This window comes from Brienomyrus brachyistius, unplaced genomic scaffold (assembly GCF_023856365.1).
Source record: "Brienomyrus brachyistius isolate T26 unplaced genomic scaffold, BBRACH_0.4 scaffold82, whole genome shotgun sequence".
Lineage (NCBI taxonomy): Eukaryota > Metazoa > Chordata > Actinopteri > Osteoglossiformes > Mormyridae > Brienomyrus > Brienomyrus brachyistius.
In genome coordinates, this window is record NW_026042357.1 from 586,342 (window position 1) to 608,081 (window position 21,740).

A 21,740-nucleotide genomic window follows, 5' to 3' on the forward strand; every position below is an offset into this window, starting at 1 on the left:
ACCTCTTGTCTGGTAGATTTGGGCCGCCAAATCTACAACTTTGGGTCTTATTGGGTGGTGCATGCTAAATGATTATTAACAATAATGGCATTAAAAGTCCGGTTGGGGCCGATCAAGGCCACACGCTTGCCCGTGTTGTTCAAGAGCGGAGCAGGAAACCCGCAACCCGTCATTTAAGTAGCACTCATCTCTCCCTCCTTCCTTCCCCTTATGAGCAACTAGGGTGTAAGACGCTTTATTTCCGAGTCTCTTCGCTGGTTTCTAGGTCGCATGTCGTTATATCGCAAATTAGTATTTTGTTGAGTCTAGTAGGGTAATTCTCAGTGATGGGCCGTATTTACATAGCAGCGATGCCCTTTCGGTAGTTGCTGTAGTCCGGCGCTGACACGGACCGGTGGCGGTACCTTTGTTCCGGACTCCGAGCCCAGCTGCTATGAGGCGCTTCACCTCGTCCTGATTAACTTGTTACTTGGCAGAAACGCAGTGTGAATTAACCGCCATGCTGAAACGTGGGGTGGGGGGCAAATCGAGCTATAGTCCGTACTCAGTTACAGACTACAGGAGCAAGAAGAGCGATCCTAAGGGGAAAAGCAAGCTGGACATCCTGCCGAATAAACCCAACGTGTGGCTCAAGCAGGTAGGCGTCCGTAACACTTTGGAGCGCTTCATTTTATTAGTGCGTTATTGCTTGATCTTATGTATTTCCGTTGTAATCCCTGGTGATTTTCTTGGCAGATGTTCACCATTTAATAAAAACAGATGTTTTGTTTTCATGCCACACCCTTACATCCCCGATGAATGAACAGAATTTTGCATGCGCGGTTAAACATTTTTTTCTTTCTTTTTTACTGTATAGAGTATAAGGATATATGTGCATAGGGTCACGGCGAGGCTGGCCTGGGCAGGTGGCCGTTTGCCCCCCCCTCCCCCCCCCCCGGAGTCGCATCCCCCCGCCACTTCCCGCACAGTAACGCGGTCCCGCACGGTCGTTGGCCGTTTTGCGGAAGCTTCTCGCGACAGCAGCGTCTTCCTGTCACATTGCACAAGGCGACGCGTTTCCACCCCAACATCATTTATTATTAATTCGGTAGATACTTGCACATATATTCTATTGACCTTATCCACTTAGTACCGAGTTTGGCTTATGTTTATTTATTATTCTTGACTTATTTTATATTACTTATATATATATATATATATATATATATATATATATATATATATATATATATATATATATATATATAAAATCTTGTTGAGAACATGCAAACTCCGCACACATGTAACCCAGGCGTGCTGTGAGGCGACAGTGTTAACCACTGCACCACCATGCCGCCCCCCATTTATAATATGTAGGCCTATATATAAAAAGTATACTTAAAGTTCATTTTGTTAAGTATACTTTTTTGGGACTAAATTGGTGTACTTTTAGTTTATATATTTTAAGTGTAAAATTGCTACAAACAGCACAATAGCGATATGACTATATGTAGATTACACTAATAAAAATTTGCAAAAGATACTTAGTTTTTTCTCTTAGTCACTCAAAATTTACAAATATTGTTTTGAATGCCACAATTAAACATAAAATACATTTTACATATAAACTAGACTTTTCTCAATACATGTCAGTTTAAGCCAGGTATACTTAAATCAGACTTTGTTTAGCATATCTCTGTTAAGTACATAAGAAGTTTACTGAGAGTATATTTACTAATTTTAAGTTTGAAAAAGTATACTTATAGTACACTTAAATACTTATTATAATATTGCTCTCTAAAATCCCTCGTTAGTCTTGCATAACATTTCATTCCTCGGCTGACGAATCTTAATCCAAAACCTCATTCCGTTATTCTGTTGGACGTTGGAATAGCGCTTTTCAAGTTAAGTGGTCTGCTCATGCGCACAACACTGGGGAACGGAAACAAACATTTTCAGGTTTTAACTACGTGGTCTTAAGCGCCCTCTTCCGTGCTGCAGTTTCTCAACCACAAGCAGTGCTGTATTTTGCATCCTTTCTGATGGGCTGATTTTTAGCGTACATCCATGCATCCATCTTATCCGGCAAGTGGGAACTGTAGAGCAATTGACATCACCTTAACCTTTAGGTATATTAAAATTGTCATTTGTTGCTCTGATTTAATGATTATTCCCCAAATAGATAACCAAAAATTGTATCGCTGTAAGACTTTTAAGATCAAATAGCACAAAACTCAAATACATTGCATGTATCCCCCTATACACAATCAATTTGTATGATAAAATGTAAATTTCTCACAATTTTTTGCTACCTTTTACATTTTTTATGTGATGGATTCGATGAAATACTTGTATAATAGACACAAATGGTATTATAAAAAAACTGATTAACTACCACAGAGTGAAAATCAACAATTTAGATAGATTCAAATAATACAACTTAATTATCCTGGGCAGATGCCAACACTCACGGAACTACAAGGCTAATTTAGGCACACCGATCAGCCTACCTTGCACACTCTCTGTGTGCACGCTTCCCACAGAAAGGACCTGGGATCAAACCCCGGACCTTCCTGCTGTAAGGCAGCAGGGCTAACCACTGTGCCACTACAGCTGTTTTCAGGAGACCTTCTTTTCACTGTGAATATCTATATATTGTTTTTAAAAATAGACATACAATTTATTGGAGCTATCGCAATTGTATAGACCAGAGCTATTCAATTCACGGTCCTCAAGGACTGAACACGGCTCATTTCCCAGCCTTCCTTTACCTGTGAGTCAGGTGTGAAGCCTCTGTGGCCAATCAGAATCAGTAATTATTAAACTAATTACCTGGGAGAACTGAAAACATGGCCTGGATTTGATATGGGGAGCCAGATTTGAAGAGCCCTGCTATAAAGCAAAAAGGGGCGTGTGGTGACGCCCCAAACTCGCACTAACACTCAGACACCATGGACAGTTTCACCAGTTCGCCCAGCAGTATTTCGATCGACTGTGTGACTCATTCCCCCTCCCTCTCCACTGTGTTTTGCAGCTGTCAGTTCTCCAGGAACAGCCTCCCCAGGATGGGCTGGATCCCCTCAACGCTTCCCCCTCCAGCCACCCGAACCCCTCCCCCTCCTGCCCGGGGACCCCCGTGACCCAGCATGCCCGGCTGTCCGGGAGCGCTTCCCCCATGGCCACCCTCAGGCGTTCCTCCACCTGCCACCAATCCAGCACCGCTGGCTTCCCCGTGCAGTCCTGGGTTTTCAGCAAAGGCCTCAGAAGAGCCGCCGCCGCTCAGGACGTCCCCCCAGACTGTGGTGAGGGGCCGGCAATCGAGGCGGAGGACATCCCCACGCTGCTCCAGGAGGTGGCGTGCTTCGCAGAGGCCGTGGAGAAGCTGAAGGACGTGGTGCTGGCAGAAGGTGAGACGCACACGCTCGCTCGTCTCCCTGCTCGTCTTCCCCATCCTGTCAGCGTAGCGGCTAACTGCCGTCAGGAGACCAGGTTGTAGTCCCCACTGTTAAACTCTACATTTACTTTTAGTTAACGGATGATTTTGTCCAAAGCGCCATACAAGTGAGGCAAATGACTGTAAGGGAGGCAAGGAATGACTCATAATAAAGCAGGAACCTAATAGGACTATTCAAGGAGCACAATTGCGACATGAAAACATCCAGGGCCGCAAAGAGAGATGTCAGAACAAAGGCAAATACACAGGATGTATTGTGACTGTAGAGAGCAAACGTCATCATGAAACGAAGTGAAATCTCAGATATTTCTGGCTTTGTTAGGTTCCCAAAAAGAGGACGCATGATCGCCCTAACCCTAACACCACATGGTGTGAGACCTTTTTACATAAACACGAAGGATGTGCGATTTCGTCCGAACTGCATGCACCGCGTCGGACTGATGGCAGGCCGATGTTCCGCACGATGGACTGCGACCTTCCCCCTCACGCAGAAGTGCTTCTGCAGCAAAACCACACTCCTGCAGGAAACCCTGGCAGCTTTTAGAAAACGCCATGCTTTTCTATGAAATTCGTCATCAGCCCCAGTGTTCTGTTTGCCACGTGCTGCATGTTAAACGAGGCATGTGTGTCGGGCAGGGTGCTGCCCAGGGGTCGAACTTGCATCGCCAACAGCGTCACGGGGGGCTAATACGCTAAACTAATGACCCGACTTCCTAGTGCAGGGAACTAATATGTCTGTTGCGATTTTGAGGCATGACATCAATGCTACTGTTGTGTTTCATTTGTGTGGCGATTCTAGGATCTGACCCATAGGGGGCTCCGCCCCCAGTGAGATGTAGAAAGCCATAGTAATCCCCTGGGTCCTAGTGTCCTAGTCAGCAGTAGATGCCATGTCACATTTTGATGGATGTTTTTGAAAATTAATGAGCTATTTTATTTAATTAGTGTACATTTATTTGGGGGGGGGGTTGTTCTGTGAGGGCTGTGTTTTAAATCGGGCCACCTCATTGTGTCCCAGGGGCCAGATGAAGTAACATGAATGCTGAATGTGAAATATGCCTTTCTATGTGTGCTCTGAGTTCAAGTTAAATCAGCTCCGAGCTGTTTTTTAACGTTAGGCATGTAACATCCTGTAGTATGATGATGAATCATGGTACAACTTCATGACGATTTGAATCGTGGGAATGAAGAATGAACTGCGAAACAGCTCAACTATTAATAATCTCGAATAATTATTAGGCTGCATAATCTCGTACTTTTTCTCGTTGTAATTGCGTTGTTTATATAGCAGAATTTGCAATAATTTGGCATGTCCCCCTACGAGCAGCCAGCTAATGCAAACGGGTGGAAGTAACACTATGGAATTGCGAGAAGGTTATTAAGAAAAGGCCCCATTTCCGAAAAAGTTGTGTAAAATGTAAATAAAACAATGCAATGATTTGCAAATCATATAAACCCATATGTAATTGAAAATAGAACAAAGAAATTCTATCAGATGTTGAAATGTTATTGTTTTATGACAAATATATGCTCAATTTGAATTTGATGCCAGTGAAGTTTCAAAATAGTTGGGACAGCAAAAGACTGGAAAGTTGTGTGATGCTAAAACAAAACACCTGGTTGAATATCTCACAACTAATTCAGATAATTGGACCTGTTTGCAAAGATATTTCACATCCATCAATGAATCCCATATGTACCATTGATAACCGATGTTTTCCAGTTATCAGCACCGTTATACAGTGTCGTTTTAAACAGGGAGGAGACTCCCTGAGGACTCAGGCTGGAGGGGGGGGGGTTACTGTCCCTGGGGGCCCTAGGCTGATGGAGCAGATTCTTGGAGATGAAAGTGGAACGATTAAAAACAATGAAACAGTAATCTGCGATTTCCCGCACCGTTGGTAAAACTTTCCAATGGGGAGGGTAATGCTGACAGTAAGATTTGCGGGGGGTGGGGGGGGGGTGGGGGGTATATTGCACTTATGGATCGATCATGCAGATTTAATAAGTTCCATTTTTCCAGAAGTAAGGGGGCACCCTTGATTTCCCCGTGATATAGCCTAGGACACTTTTTGTATATAAGCTGCCTCCTGAGCGGTATGGGGGGGGGGAGTCTAACAGGCGGAGCAGAGCTGCGTGAGGCTGCCCTGTCACCTGAAAAGAATAAAGAAGCAAGAGAAGCAAGCTGCAGAGCTGTCGCAGGAAATGCACAGCTGTTGGTTGCGTGTGGGTTCCAAGCTCTGTGTCTAAGTTCGTAGTCACAGCTCTGCAGTGCAAGCGGATGCCTCTGGAGACCCACAAGCGATGCCGGTGCCAGTTGTGTCCCATGATTCGTAGCAGCCTCTCGCGGCTCACGGCCTCCTCTGTGCCCTGATTTGCCCGCAGATGAGCGGGAGAACCGGCAGGCCCTGGCTCACGAGTGTCTGGGGGAGGTGCTGCGGATCCTGAGGCAGGTTTTTGGTGCATACCCCCTCCTCAACACAGTGGAGACCCTCACTGCAGCTGGCAGGCTCATCTCCAAGGTCAAAGGTAGGCTGAGTGCAGCCAGAGCCAGTGAGAGGGATGTTGCGTAAATGGGAACGTGATGCTCAGCACCGGCCTGCATCTGTCTGCTTTCAGGGTTCCACTATGAAGGCTGCAGCGACTTGGAGAACAAGGACTTTGAGAAGGCTGTGGAGATGATCGCCGTGGCTTTCAGCAGCAGGTGGTTGTCTCCGTGGGGCTCCCAAAAAGCAGTGTGGGGTTTATAGGAAGTTAGATACTAAGTACAGGGGATGGATGGATGGATGGATGGATGGATGGATGGATTTCTATGAGTATTTTATATAAGTTGAATATTTTCTATGAGTATAAGTTCCTGTGCCTATTTGTGCTTTTTCCGCTGCCACCAAGAACTGAGTTGCATGAATTAGCTAATTAAGCTAGCATTTGATGCTAGCATAACACGGTGATTCTCACAGATGTGCTAGAAAATTGGGAAATTAGCACACAGTAAATCATGATGTACCCAGTACATAAGCGCCTCTCTTCGGTTTTACGTTACTGTCACTCTCCAAACCCTGCTACGCCTTTTGGGAGCCGGCCCGCCTGCAGTGGAAAACCGAAGCAAACTGGAACCGCCCCGTAACTAATACCTCTGCTCAGCCAGTCACCCAGCTGGCGGCACGAGGCCCCCTACCCCCCCCCCCCCCCCATCCCCTAAACAGCAGAGAAAGCCACCGAGTAGTCACACACCATCGAAAGAGAGTCCCCACTCTGCCTGCAGCAGAGAGTAAACAGGAAGTGGGCCATGCCGCGAAGTAAGCAGAAACAGGAAGCCTTGCAGTCACTTAGACACCTTATTAGAAATCACCTGACCATCTACTGATGCTTATCAAGCCTTTCTCAGATTTCTCGGTTTGTCTGTAAACATGAGCAAGCTCTTTTTTTTAACGTTTTAGGGGAAATGGACCTCACAAATCTTTTTTTAAAGATAGTGTGTGTGTGTGTGTGTATATATATAATATTTAAAAAAAACAGCTGATGATGCTCTTTCGAGGTGTGTGGGGCTGTGTACTGAATTGTGGTGAGTGTCACCATGATAATAGGTGAGAGTGAGAGGGATTTGTGTGCTGCAGTGTGTGTGTCCCTTACAGGCGATGTCACACTTCAGTCATGGCGTCAGTGACTCTGTAACGTGTACGTACACGGCTGTGACTCACAGCTACTCTCTGCTTATGTTTCTGTGTATGTCACTCTTCCTTTTTTATCTGTTCCTAAATCATTTAACCGTTATTATTTAGCTGTTATTCCTGATTATGTTGTTTGGTTACTAGCAGCCTAACCCCTCTTAAATTATCACGGCACGCATACTGTTTAGGGTAAAGAGCCATTGAGAGCAGGATTGTTTAAGATATTCCCGTGCCCAAGATTAAATGTGCTTAATTACTACTTGCGTCTGTCAATAGCTGGATTTTTACCATAATTATCATAGGATTTGGGCACATAATAATGAGGTGGCTGTAGGATGAGATGTGCCAACGGCAGAAGCTCAACGGAGAGTAGAAGGGTGTTGCACTGGATCTGCATGAGGGAAATAAGATGTGGGGCAGCGGAGGGAGGGGGCATGTAAGCAGGGGCTGGTAGACAGTCAGCTGAGCGCTGGGGTCAGAGGTCAGACTGGCCGGAGGGGTCTGTTAGCGTGCCACTCTCACTCAGGGAGTCTTCCTAAGACTGAATGACTGTGGTTCTTTGATCTCGTGTCAGCCAGGATCTTTCAACGCTGGTCTGGCCCGGTTGAATATAAGGTATTTTGTACATTTCGTGCAAAACACTGATGTGCTGTCAGCGGCGTGATGCCTGGCTCAGCCTTAATGATTTCTATAGCTTCTCATCTCCCTCTCTTCCCCCTCTTCCTCTTCCTGTCTGCTTCCCCGTTGGCCTTCATTCCTTATTTCTCTCTCCTTGCCCGCTGCAGTGTGTCAGAGTTGCTGATGGGTGAGGTGGATAGCAGCACCCTGCTCTCCCTACTGCCTTCCGAGAGGAGCAGGGTGAGTTGGTGTTTCTGCCGTCGGCATGGCGACGCAGCACACCAGACTGGCCGTTTGCACGCATGCGGTTTCCTGGCAGTGTCAGGCAGTTTGAAGATAAAAGGCTTCAGTGCCGAATCCCAGTGACTGCTGGGGGGGAAGGCAGGGGGACACAGAAGCTATTCTTGGGAAATTCTGTTATACCCCATATAAATATGACAAAAAATAATTAGAAATTTGAAGTATTACCATTCTACATTAACCCAGAAGCACTGAACACATCTACTGTGTGACTGTATATTCACACACATTTACTGTGTGACTCTGTATTCTATTAAAACATCCTGATATCCTGACTATTGGAGTTGAGAATGATGCATTAATGATGTTGACATTATATTCAGCTCTGTAGCTCCTGAGATACCAAAATGCTGACCTGCTTCCTCTGTCCTGAAGTCATTGTCTGTCACCCCCGCAGTCTTTGGAGAACCTGTACGGATCTGTGTCGGGCAAGGGGCCAAACTCAACGTTAAGTCCGAACGACCCTCCACATACCAGTAGGAACCTTCTTTTTTCACTTTCCCTCTCTCGCTTTTGGTGTGGGTCCATTCAATTCCTTCTCTTATTCTCTCTCTATCCCTCCTTCTACACGGTCACATGTCCCTCTCCTCCTCTGAATCACTGAGAAAGGGTGGGAGGGGCTTTGGGCCATAATTTCCAGACTCCAAACCTGATTGGCTGGTTGAGATGCAATGAGGACCTGAGTACCGATGGACCTGTTCCAGGGTGCACCGTAGGTCACTGCAAGCCCGTGTGTGTGTGTCCCACAGCCCTGAGCGCCGAGGAGGTGGACATCGTCCTGCAGCACAGCGAGGGGGGGGTGGAGTCCGCCCTGAGCTATGCCAAGGGGCTCTCCAAGTGCATGAAAGACGTGATTGGCTACGTGGAGAAAAGATCAGCTCTGGGTGGGTAGTTTGAAATCCATCATGATGGAAACTCCCCACTGAGGCAAACCTACCCAGAATGCCATGCAGTGTGCATGATGGGGCAGCTGGGCCCAGTTAGTCAGCAGTTTAACTCAGTGATAGCACAGTTTCCTTCCACAGCCCAGGCATATGCAGTCAGCTGAAATGTCTCTGGATTTCCTGTAGTGTGCATGGTATGTCTGAGATGGCATGCGGTGCGTTTACTGCTGCGGACTCGCCAGGACGCTGTACTGCACAGCGGTCATGCACTGAAAATCACCAGCTCTGGATTCTGCAGATAACCGTTTATAAATATTGAAATGTGTAAACTTTCATATTTTGCTTTACATCTTTATCAGCCGGTAAGTAAATATGTGTTTCATTATACCAGGCCAGGATTTAGTATCGGCTACAATCAAAACAGAAGCAGGCTGTGCATTACAGCACCTAGATACTGAACGTGAGACTGTAAGCGACTGCAGATATTAGGTTGTGTCAATGACTGTTTTTCCTGTTGCTTCTCCTTTTGTTACGTAGAGATGGAATTTGCCAAGGGCCTGCAGAAGATCTACCAAGCCTGTAAACCAAGCTTTGAGCAGGTAATTCCCTTTTACTAGCTGGTTAGTAGAGCTACCCCAGGCTAAGATGCCCTCCGTGGTGTAGAATCGGCCACAGCAGCGACTTTGGATTTATAAGCAGTCATGTGACTGTCGGAACACGGAACCGGTTTAGTTAAGGCGACCGGGCAGTCTTATTTTCATGTGTTATCACGGCCTTTGTCCCCCGCAGCCACACATGCCATTCATGTCCACCTATAACCTGGCTTTGGAGCAGGACCAGGAGCAGAGCTTGGGGGTTCTGCAGGCCTCGGGGACCCTGCATATCCAAAACTTCATCCAGGTGAAGTGGGCGTGGCTAATGTGCGGGGGGGGTGTGGCCAATGCGGGACCAGTGGTGATAAGGGATGTGTCTCCGCCCATAGCCACTGGTGCAGCGCAAGTTTGATCATGAGAAGAAGTGCAAGGAGCTGAAAGATGTGTGGCAGCGCGCCCGCAGGAAGCTGGTAAGGACACGCCCACCTGGCTACCGCTGCCCCCCCCCCCCCCCCCCCCCCCCCCACGCCCTGCGGGACAACTACGCATATGCGCCCCCTTCAGGCGGAGGCCGAAAGCAACCTGCGCAAAGCCAAGCAGGTGTACCAGACGCGGTGTGAGGAGTACGACAAGGCCAAGGCGGCGGCCAGCCGGGCTGAGGAGGAAGGTGGCGGCTCGGCGGTCAAGACGCTGGACAGGAAGCGGAGGCATGAGGAGGAAGCGCGTGGCAAGGTCACACACAAGCTGCCTGCTGGGAAGCCTGTCTGCTGTCTGTCTGTCTAGTGTTTGTCTGTCTGTCTGGTGTCTGTCTCTCTGGTGTCTGTCTGTCTGTCTCTCTGGTGTCTGTCTGTCTGGTGTCTGTCTGTCTGTCTGTCTGTCTAGTGTTTGTCTGTCTGGTGTCTGTCTGTCTGTCTGTCTGGTGTCTGTCTGTCTGGTGTCTTCAGATCAAAGAATGAATCAAACAGAAAGCAAACAATGCAAACCCCGCTTTACTGGTTCAATTTTAATACAAACTGGGTATAAGAACATGGCTGACAAGTCATTGTTGAATTGTTGTTTGTTGAATATTGTTTGCTGTGTTTAAATGTTAATGTAAATTGTTTTGCATTACTTTAGTAGTCTTACTGCTTACCTTAGTAAGGTGCGGAGGGTAATATTCAGGGCTGTATGTGTGCAGCTATGTGTTCGGGGGACAACATCAGAGATTTGAAGTCCTCCTTAAGCAGCGCCGGTTACACCTGTGTGTTCCTCATCGCTCTGCGGCAGAAGAGAAGCCGCAGGTCACTGTCTGAGATTCTCACCTTAACAGCCGCCCGTCCCTTGCAGGCGGAGGAGGCGGAGGCCACGTACCGCACCTGCGTCGCCGACGCCAAAACCCAGCACCAGGAGTTGGAGGACACCAAGGTCACCGTGCTGCGGCTGATCCAGGACATCATCAGGCAGAGCGACCAGGCCCTGCGATCCGTGAGTCCGCCCCCCCCCCCCGGGCTCGGGGATGGGTGGGGCCAAGGCCTCCCCTGACTGACCTGTGACCCCCGGGCTCGCCCCTCCCTAGGCCACTGTGTCCTACTGCCAGATGATGCACATGCAGACGGTGGCCCTGCCCGTGCACTACCAGGCCCTCTGTGAGAGCAGCAGGCTGTACGAGCCGGGCCTGCGCTACGCTGCCTACGTCGAAGGGCTGTCGGCCGCCGAGGAGCCGGAGGTGCAATACGACTTCGAGCCGTATGTCTCCCCCATGCAGTAAGTGCTGCACTCCTCTCACATAATGAGCCTTTTGTTCCCACTGCAGCTGAGTCACGCTCACAGCTCACTGTGTCCCAGTGGACACCTGTCACTGGTACTCTGTCTCTGTCTGTACTGTTTGTATGTCCCTGTGTCATGTAATATTTAGTATACGAGAACTAACAATGTATTGGAAAATTGTCTTATCAGATGCCTTGAAGCAACCGGTGTCGTGATTTTTTATATATATATATATATATATATATATATATATATATATATATATATATATATATATATAGTAGTAGTAGTAGTACAGTATCCTCCAGGGTGGTCTTGTGCCCAGTGATGGACTGGCGCCCCATGCTGAGTGTCCCCTGTCATGCCCTCTGCCTCCTGGGACAGGCTTCAGGCTCACTTTGACCCATAAACGGGAATTTGATGTGACGGGTATTTGTATTCATTGTATTTCTGGGGTTTTTTTTTTGTGTGTCTGAGAAACATGGTCCTTCCCCAGGTCTGGCAAACCCTGCACTGACAGCATAAACGCAGAGAGCCATGATAGTGCTGAATCCTCGAGCCTGGCGGGTCGCAGCGAAGGCGTTTCCGCTGCCTGCAATAAGCAGAAATACGGTGAGGACCGGGAAACCTCCAGTTCGCCTCCAGTGAGGAGGCTTTTACTGTCATCATCACCACCTCCACCCTCCTCCGCGTCGTAGGGCGGGGCCACCAGCCCAACAAATCGTGGCCTACGGTAGTGAACGACACAGACAGCATGGGTGAGCGCAGCAGTTTGGGATCGCCCACGAGCAGCACAGGTATTGGGGCGACTCACCCCAAAACGGCAAATTTCCTGGTGCCTTGTACGCGGCCGTTTTGTATTCTCAGGGATTTCATTTGATTCTGTGGAAGTCAGCCAGCACTGACAGAGAGAACGCGGTGCCGTCGTTTTCAGGGGATGTCAGGATGGTTCCCAGGACCCTCTCCAGTGGGACCATGTCCTCCACAGAGGAGCTGGATGACAAAGAAAACAACGTTGTGTCTTTTGAACACAGTGAGTCCGCCATCGTGCTGTCAGTATAATCCCTCTCGCAAAATCCTCAGCTGGTGAACCAGAAATGGGCCGGAAACCTGGTCTGAACCGCTTCTGTCTGGCAGGCATGAATGGCATCGAGCCTGAGATCGCAGCGCCAACGGGGCCGTTCCGCAATGTGGGCCTGTCCAAGGCTGCGCAGACGCACCGACTGCGCAAGCTGCGCACGCCGGCCAAGTGCAGGGAGTGTGACAGCTACGTGTACTTCCAAGGGGCGGAGTGTGAGGAGGTGAGCTCCCGCCCCCAATGCTGGTGCCCGTGGAGGCGTAGATCACCATTGGTCCATCCTGCCTTCCTGTCACCTGTGGCGCTCACCCAGAAGCCCCTCCCCCCCCACAGTGTCTGCTGGCCTGCCATAAGAAGTGCCTGGAGAGCCTGGCCATCCAGTGTGGGCACAGGAAGCTGCAGGGGCGCCTTCATCTCTTCGGACGGGACTTCAACCAGAATGCCCACTGCAGTGCTGAGGGCGTCCCCTTCATCATCAAGAAGTGCATCCTGGAGATCGAGAGCAGGGCGCTGAAGATGAAGGTGAGGAAGGTGGTGGTGGTGCCGAGGGGTGCGACCTGACCCACGCGCCAGCTTCATGCGTTCTGCCCCTCTAGGGTATCTACAGGGTGAACGGGGTGAAGACGCGTGTGGAGAAGCTCTGCCAGGCCTTCGAGAATGGCATGGAGCTGGTGGAGCTCTCGCATGCCTTCCCACATGACGTCAGCAACGTGCTCAAGCTGTACCTGCGGCAGGTGTGTGTCAAGCGCTCCTTTCGGTACCTTCTGCTGAAGTTCTCCGCGCTTGAGGAGCATCGTTTTAACACCCCCCACCGATTAACTTTACAGCTACCGGAACCCATCATGCCGTTCCAACTCTACAGCCGCCTGATGGGTTTGGCCAAGGAGAGCCTGCAGGCAGAAGCTCCTGACAGAGAGGAACCTGGGAAGGGCCTGGCGGACCTGGGCTCAGAGATGGACTCTGACATCCTGCTGCTCGTGGACAAGCTGCGGGATTTGATGAAGGAGCTACCGCGGCCTAACTTGGCCATTCTGCGCTACATCGTAAGCCACCTACGAAGGTGGGCATCTCCACAGCAGCCGACCGGAAACATCTTTCCATCCAGTCACTGCAGCTCATGGGAATCCCAGGAGAGCCAGCTGTTCCTGAGATGCTAGTGGAACCGCATCTTTCCCAGTGATTACACCACATTCAAAAGCAGTCAAATCCCTTATCTTTCTTATTCTAATGCTCAGTCCAATAATAACTAACTTTCCTGACTCTGTCTGCTTTATATTTTGAGTTGCAGTCACATGATTCACCGCTTGGGGTTGGGGGGTGGGCCAACCCATGCCTAATTTAGTGGCCATTCAGGGTACGTGGCCACTGTCTTTCATGGTCCGAATGCCATGTAGTTCCTCTGTCTTCCTCAGGGTGGCGGCGTTGGAGGAGCACAACAAAATGAGCCCCAGCAACCTAGGCATTGTGTTCGGGCCCACGCTGATGAGGCCGCGGCCCACTGGGACCACTGTCACGCTGTCCTCGCTGGTCGACTACCCACACCAGGCCCGCATCGTGGAGATGCTTGTGGTCTTCTACAGCTTCGTCTTTCCGGTCGGATCTGGTGACTCGAGTCAGCCCACCTCCCCGATCCACAGTCGCGTCACTAACACAGATCCATGTGGTGAGATTTAAGGGGAAATGTCCCGCTTACATCCTGCCACGTAACCTGCCATTTTTCAGTGGGTATGAAGTGTCACATTTCGATGGCACTAATAATGCACATTGGTCAGGCTCTTTGATTGATGATGGGAAATGGGATGCGTGGGTCAGCGGCGGATGCTGAAAGGCTGCTGGAGTGACTCATCATGTCCTGCTCATTGTACCGGTGCAGCCTTCTGCTAACCCCAAGCAGTGTAATTTACCAAAGAAACCCTAGAACAACATGGAGAGTGTTTGTTGTAATGTGATGCAGTGCCTCCTGTTAGCTGTGCTGGTAATGCAGTTGGATTAACGTCAGAATCGTGCTCTTTTAAGGCAAGCCTCTGGGCCGCGCGGACTCCTGTGAGGGATTCCTTGACTCGGACGGCGACCCTAAACTGCCAGGAAGAGGAAGCCAGGGTGATCCTCACAGTCTGGATGGACAGGAGAAGGTGACGTGCGCTGTGGGTGACCCACCAAGTCCCACAGGAAGCGGGGACCTCCCTGGGCAGCCCCCCATCTCAGGCAGCGACCCCCACTGACGATAGACTCATGGGAAGCTGGAGAACCTGCCTCCTTCCTGGGAGAGTGTGAAGTCACACCGCCTGGCCCCATGTGACGCGTGGGATGATTCCATGACACAGGATTAGAGGATCTGTGCTCATTTTCGAGCTGCCTAACAGTTACCAGTGACTTATGCATTCATAGCTCTTCTGTCTGCTTATCTTCTGCACCTTGCAATTTTTTTCCACATGCCCAAATCCATCCATCAATCTTCCAAAACCATTCATTCAGGACGGGGGAATGTGTCTGGATCTCAGGCAGCACGGAGGACACCCCAGAAGGGAAGCCTGCCTTTTTCAGGACCCCACGCATTCATACCACAAGGACGGTTTGCAGACACTGATTCGATCATCTCTGTGATTTTGGACAGTGAGAGAAGTCACACTGGGGGAAAATGCAAGGACTGAACATGCAGTGCCAGGCAGGCGTGGTGTAAAGCACAGTGCCCACTCACGCATCCCAGTGTTACACATCTCACAAATACTCCTTTGAGAACAGAAACATTCTGACATACATCTTCCCAGCCACACAGTTTACTTGACGGGGCACAAATAATATAGTACATATTATGCTATTACTTATGCATTAATTAACCACAAACTAAGTCTTAGTAACATACTGGTGTCATGATAATTCATTAATGAATCAAGAGATGTTTTATCTCAGGCAGTTACTATATTTGTTACTGTACTTCTGTAAATCCTGTGAACTACTGAAGAAGCAAATAATGAATAACACAAGTGAAATACTGATCTCATGTTTGTTCATTAATTTGTGACACATCTTTTATCTCAAGTAGCAACTATATTTGTTCATGATTTGTACTGCAGTAGTAAATTATTTTATTACTTAGTATCTGTGCCCTGTCAAGTAAAGTGTTAGCATCTTCCCAATGCCCTGCCAAAGGGAATCCCGTATTTTCCCCTAATAATCCTAGAGGCATTGTTAGGTACTCAGTAAAACCACTGTAGTCTTGGCCTCTTCTGCAGTAAGGAGCACAGGAGGCAGAATAAGAATGTTTGTTATACAACTGCAAACTTTAAGTACTTTAAGTGGAAAGAGCCACACTCTGCTCACTGACTGATTTTATGCTGCTAGGCTATTTTTCTACCAGTGATATTGACTCTGTCACTAGTGTGTCCCCATTCACTAGTATGAACTTTGATAAGGTGTTTTCATTGGTTCCAGTAATGATTTACGGCTATTGGAAGCTGGACCCCATACTGGACAAGGAGCTGTAAGAAAAAGGGATGTATGGACAAACATAAATGAGGACTTGCAAAATTGCCCATAGGTGTGCATGTGTGAATGAATGGTGTGAGGTTGCCCTGTGGTGGGTTGGTGCCTCATCCTGGGTCATTCCATGCTTTGCACCCATAGCATCTGGGACAGGCTCTGAACCCCCGGCAACCCTAAACAGGACAATGGATGGTAGACAGTACCCTTTATGCTAAAATGCAACAAAATAATAAGATGTTTTAGCACGCTTCAAATTCTTTGGTGCTGTAAGCATTTTGTTTTCAGGAAAGTCTGGCTGAAATTTAGTATAATTTGATAATTTACAGTCATAGACTTTGATCTTGCTGAGCAACTTCTGAAAATCAATATAAAAACTATGAAAATTTTGGCCAGGAATACTTACAATGCATCACAAGATAAAAGGATGAATGCATGAAAAAAGGCAATTTTTAAATTTTCCCCATAGCCAAGAACCACCTTAATGTGCATCTTCATCTGCCTGTAGGTAGTGGCAGGTACAGTTTGCTTGTGTAACAAATCAGCTAGTGTAGGTGGGACAAAAGTCATCCAATATATTCTTCTGCTCATTTCCATCATTTAAAAAAATGGATTAATCATTCCCAAGTGGTTCCCAGTTCAGACCAGTCTGGCGAGCTCATACTGTACATCAGGGAAGCAAATAAGGTAAGTAAACATTGACTACATCCTATTTTTTAAAATTGCTATATTGCCTCTTGAAAATTAGGCCAAAACTTTAGAATCGTTCCATTAATTAGTAAAACCAAATCAGAAAGAGGCTGGGGAAAAGTATTTTGTTACATTGGACATAGCAGCAAAACTGTGTGTGTGCGTGTGTGTGTGTGTGTGGTTTAGGTTTATGTTACATTGTGGGGACCAAATGTTTTTTTGATATTGTGGGGACCGTTTTTCAGGTCCCTTCAAAGATCTATGAGTGCGATCAAAAAAAAGTAAAAATGCCAAAAGTCTCGTATTTTGTTTGGTTACTTATGGTTAAGGTTAAGGCTGGGGGGGGGGGTTAAGGTTGTCATGTTGGGATTAGAGTTTTCCCCATAGAATCGAATGGAAAGTCCTCACAAAGATATAATTACAAACCTGTATGTGTGTGAATGTGTGTGTAGAGCAGGAGAAGGTGTTGATTTCCTTAAATAGCGTGGCCGTCTGCAGCCTGCCATCTCTGCCACACCTGATGTACAGCCTGCTGCCCTCTACATCCATCCATCCATTTTCCAAACCAATTATCCTACTGGGTCCGGAGCCTACATTGTCCTGGAAGCAATGGGCACGAGGCAGGGAGCAACCCAGGATGGGGGGCCAGCCCATCGCAGGGCACACTCACACACCATGCACTCACACATGCACACCTACGGGCAATTTAGCAACTCCAATTAGCCTCAGCATGTTTTTGGACTGTGGGGGGAAACCGGAGGAAACCCTACAATGACATGGGGAGAACATGCAAACTCCGCACACATGTGACCCAGGCGGAGACTCGAACCCGGGTCCCAGAGGTGTGAGGCAACAGTGCTAACCACTGCACCACCATGCTGCCCCCCAGCATCCAATGCTTCTTATTACTGCTGAGGCACTTGCCAAGAGATTTACTCAGGATGATTTGCAATTGAGTTATTTACATATGTTTGAGAAACACGCTGAATTGAATCGGCTTATTGTTGAAATGAGTGCAGGGAGGGAGTGAGACCCAAAAGCAGCACCCATTCATTTTTTCCATTCAGCCCTGACCTGCTAAATGTGCCGAGCAGCGTATAAAAGGGAAATAGACACAGTGAATAAAACCACTTATTGGATTATGTGTTGTAATAGCATTCGGCTATTTAGTAATAAGGGCGTGCTATGCTTGTCCCGCATTTTGGAAATTCAACACGGTTGCATTTTCCCTGGGAGTCCACTCTATTGAGGACACCACGTGCCGGGCCATACCGAAATAAATGTTCTCATTTAAAAGTGTATAAACAGAGCATATTAACTGAGCTTACTGTACAAGCATGTTTGTTTAAATGCACTGTAGCAGAGCCCTGCTGGATTGCGGATTTCTGAGCGCTGTACCATAAATCACACTGTGACAGAGTAATTTGCACCGCCATCTTGAATCCTTAAAAACACTCTGCTGGTGTTATTATGCCAGTGGCTGTGACACAGGGTCCCCTCATCAAAGTTTTCTTCCACATGGTCACTGGTCTGTTTGTCCCCCCAGTGCAATTAATAAGCACATTACAAACACGCACGTGGATGGCAATTAGCGTGCTGGTAACATTGGTAATATGCTTAAAAATAGCTGAAAAAAATATGTGTTGCACACCTATATCGCAATCGTTGGAGACGGTAGACTGGAAATAGCTAGTTTGATGTTCCCATTTAATGAGCTGATAGTGTATTAATTGTTGGTAAAAAATGTTTGAACTTTGTTCCACATTTTCAGCTTCCATCATGACACAGTTACAAGATCACACAAGAGTCACTCCTGTTTCAAAATAAACATCGTGCACAGGGACAGCACAGGGAGATCGGTGCTGAGTCTTTGGATGGGGGTACATGTGAGCCTCACTCATACAGAGGAAGTCCAGTTAAGGGAGGATAAGAAGTGAACAGTGAACATTCAACGAGGACCAACAAACTCACAAGAACAAGAGTGCCCACATCTCCCCCCCCCCAAGCCTTCCCCCATGTTCCCTGTATGTCTCCCCTCCCCTTCTCTCTCTCTCTCTCTCTCTGTCTGTCTCTCCCTCTCTCCCTCTCTCCCTCTCTTTCACTCCCTGTCTCTCTCCCTGTCCACACAAAAGGAAGGCACTGAGCTTACAAAGTGCCAATTAACAGTGAATGTTTGCCCCTCGCACCTCCCTCTGCAAGCAGCTGACAGCTACGGTGTTTGGGTTAATACCAAAGGCCTGCAAAGAATTATAATTCTCCTCCTTTCCCGCTCCCCCCACCCCATCCCTCCCTTCCCCAAACCCTTTATTTTGTTTCAGATGGGGTGCTTTTACAGTTCAATGCACGTTCAAAGGCTGATATAAGTGGTGGACACCACTTCACCTAGATGCTTATCTGAGAATGTAGCCAACAGGAACAATCTGAAATTGATACTGCAGTGTAACACCCAGCTAAATACACTATAATACTGTACAGTACTTTGCAGTACTCGTTTTGTGTGATTACTATAATCATTCTACAATACTTTTTAATGACTTTTAAAGTAGATTCTTTGTAACAATCGTCGTAATGAATTAGAAAAGCCTTAATAACGTAGTATAATGCACTCATAAAGTGTTTTAAATACAGCTATAACTATTTATAAAAAGGCATAACACATTATAGCCATGTTTATTATGCATTATGCCTGCTCTACGAAACTCTCATCTATAATACACTTCATACATTTCATAATGCATTATAAAGGTCAGTATAAGTATTAAGGATGCATTATACTGCATTATAAAGGTATTTATAGTGCATTATAGATGTATTCATAATGCATAATAAACATGGCTAAAATGTGTTATGCCTTTTTATAGTTATAGCTGTGTTTATAATGCTTTATGAATGTATTATAAAGCATTATGAGGGATCTATAATACATTAGACAAGAGTGCTTTAAGTAAAGTGTTACCAGATTTTTCATTCTTCCTGCTTCCTTAAAATTATATAAGCAAAAGTGTAGGAGAATTTTATGTCAAAGCTCAGAATTAATCAAGGGCATAAGCCTGAAGCCTGAGATATGGCATACTTATATCTTTGTGCTAATACTTTATCTTGATCCACACAGAAAGCAGGTGAATAACAAAGGAGACCAAAAAAATCCCGGCAGGAGAGGGAACTATTCCTCTGTGGACAGGCGAAACATTCCTGCCCCCAACAGCATGTGAGGGCCTTGGGGAGAGGAATCAGTGGCCTGGACTCCCAGGAGAGGCACCCGAACAGAGAAGGGGGCGCGGCTTCTTCCTCCTACGCTGACTTTAAAAATTCGTTAAAAAACAGCAAAGGAGCTTATAAAATATACTTTTGATCATTTTGATATTGTTTCACTTGCCAAAAACTATTTAAATAAATAATTAGCATATAAAACGGACACAAAACCGTGGAAAATCATCAATTTAATGTTAAAACTGCAATTATGAGGGAAAATGATAATCTAAATATTCTCATAAAGCCAGCAGATGGCAGTATGTGAAATGAATAAGTACTTTCCTGCAGTCGAAAGAAAAGTGAAAATAATTTCCCCACGGTGTACTGGCTGTTTAATATGCTACATCTACATTTTTTTATATATTTTATATTATATTTTTATATTTACATTTTTTTAAGTATATTTTATAAGCTCCTTTGCTGTTTTTTCGCTCTTTATACTGCCGTCTTGTGGCAAAATTTAAACACTGCAGTTTGAAAACAATTAAATGATTTCTTCCCGAAATTGCAGTACCATAGTTTGGCCACGAGATGGAAGCAATAAAATTTAAAAATTATTTTCCCACGGTCTACTAGCAGCTTGTGGTCTTTTGCCCGTTTTAGATGTTAATTCTTCATTAGCCCTCTGAGATGGAAGGGAAACAGCAGGATCAGTCGGTATAAGACATCAGGATTCCCAGAATCCACTGGGCTTTTCTGCCTCTTTAGCAAGCCTGATATGGTCGGGATTTTGGTCATATAATCATTAACATTAACCAAAACCTTTGAAGATACATTTGGTTTATGGGAAATATGGGGACGTAAATCACAAAACATCAGCCTAGAGAAATCACATGTGTCTGTCAGAAGGGGATGGTTTCTTTCACTGGGGAGGTGGTACTTGAAAGTTTTGCATCCCCCCATGGCAGGCAGGCCATCCGTCATCTCCAACTCTGTAGGCCCCTGCCTGCAGCCCGGAGACCTGCCCAACAATGGGGGCAAAGCCTCCCCTTATGTCCCATTAAGAGTGGAAAAAGAGACCCTGAATGGAATTAAGGGAAAGAATGTACTTTTGTTACGGTGGTAAGCGTCAGTGTCTTAGCTGGACAAGAAAAAGTGTCATCTGAACTTTTCCATAGTGAGAGAATTATCAAAAAACCTCAGGTGGTTAACAAACGCGGATCAGGAGCGGCTACAATAGGAGGGTCAGGCCAAGCAAGCCCCTAGTTAGCCACTTAGCCCCCAAACCCCAAGGCAAGGTAAGGCAAGATAAGACAAGACAACATAAGATGAGATCAGATAAGATAAGATAAGACAGGATAAGATAGGATAAGGTAAGCCAAGATAAAATAAAGAAATCGGACCACACTCTCATTCGCATAAGTGATGCTCATCATTGTTGTTTGCACTTCATGTATATTACTTGTCTTGTATATAATTTGTATATGGCTTGTATATTGTGTGTTGTCTGTAAATTATGTGTTCTCTGTCTGTATATTGTCTGTATAGCTTGAGAGAGACCATCAGGCTTAACTGAATTCCTTGTATGAGGTAAAATACTTGGTCAATGATTCTGATCTTGATCAGAAAATCACCAGTTTGAATCCCGTGGCTGGCAGAGTGATGTGATCGTTGGGCCCTTAAGCAAAGCCCTTAATCCCCAGCTGCCCCAAGGACTGTCTGTCTGGCCCTGTTTTTGTATGATATTTTGAATAAAAGCATCTGCTAAATTAATAAATTGTTTCTTACTTTCCTGGTTTCATTGACTTCCATGTGCTTTTAAATGTCAGGCTCTGTACAGCAGTGTGTGTCTGTGTGTGTATGTCTGGATTATGTTTATATGAAATTGAGGGGACCAAATGTCCCTCACAATGTGATAAAACCCATTATTTTGACGTTGTGGGGACTATTTTCCAGGTCACCACAAAGATCTGTGAATGCAGTCAAAAAACTAAAAATGCCAAATGTCTCGTATTTTGCTTGGTTACTTATGGTTAAGGTTAGGGCTGGGTAGGG

General features: G+C 46.6%; 1 protein-coding gene across 1 annotated transcript; it reads left to right on the forward strand.

Moving 5' to 3' along the window:
• The first annotated feature begins 96 nt into the window (after positions 1 to 96).
• On the forward strand, positions 97 to 17,900 carry LOC125726975 (rho GTPase-activating protein 45-like). The gene is made up of 22 exons (XM_049003522.1): positions 97 to 637; positions 3,014 to 3,386; positions 5,819 to 5,962; positions 6,053 to 6,137; positions 7,890 to 7,962; positions 8,420 to 8,498; positions 8,772 to 8,906; positions 9,444 to 9,505; positions 9,696 to 9,806; positions 9,889 to 9,969; positions 10,064 to 10,231; positions 10,826 to 10,963; positions 11,055 to 11,242; positions 11,742 to 11,857; positions 11,944 to 12,042; positions 12,180 to 12,278; positions 12,383 to 12,546; positions 12,657 to 12,845; positions 12,920 to 13,057; positions 13,151 to 13,383; positions 13,736 to 13,986; positions 14,340 to 17,900. Exons 1-22 carry the CDS (start codon positions 500 to 502, stop codon positions 14,543 to 14,545), a joined length of 3,270 nt encoding a protein of 1,089 aa, XP_048859479.1. The 5' UTR covers positions 97 to 499; the 3' UTR covers positions 14,546 to 17,900.
• Positions 17,901 to 21,740: the final 3,840 nt, after the last annotated feature.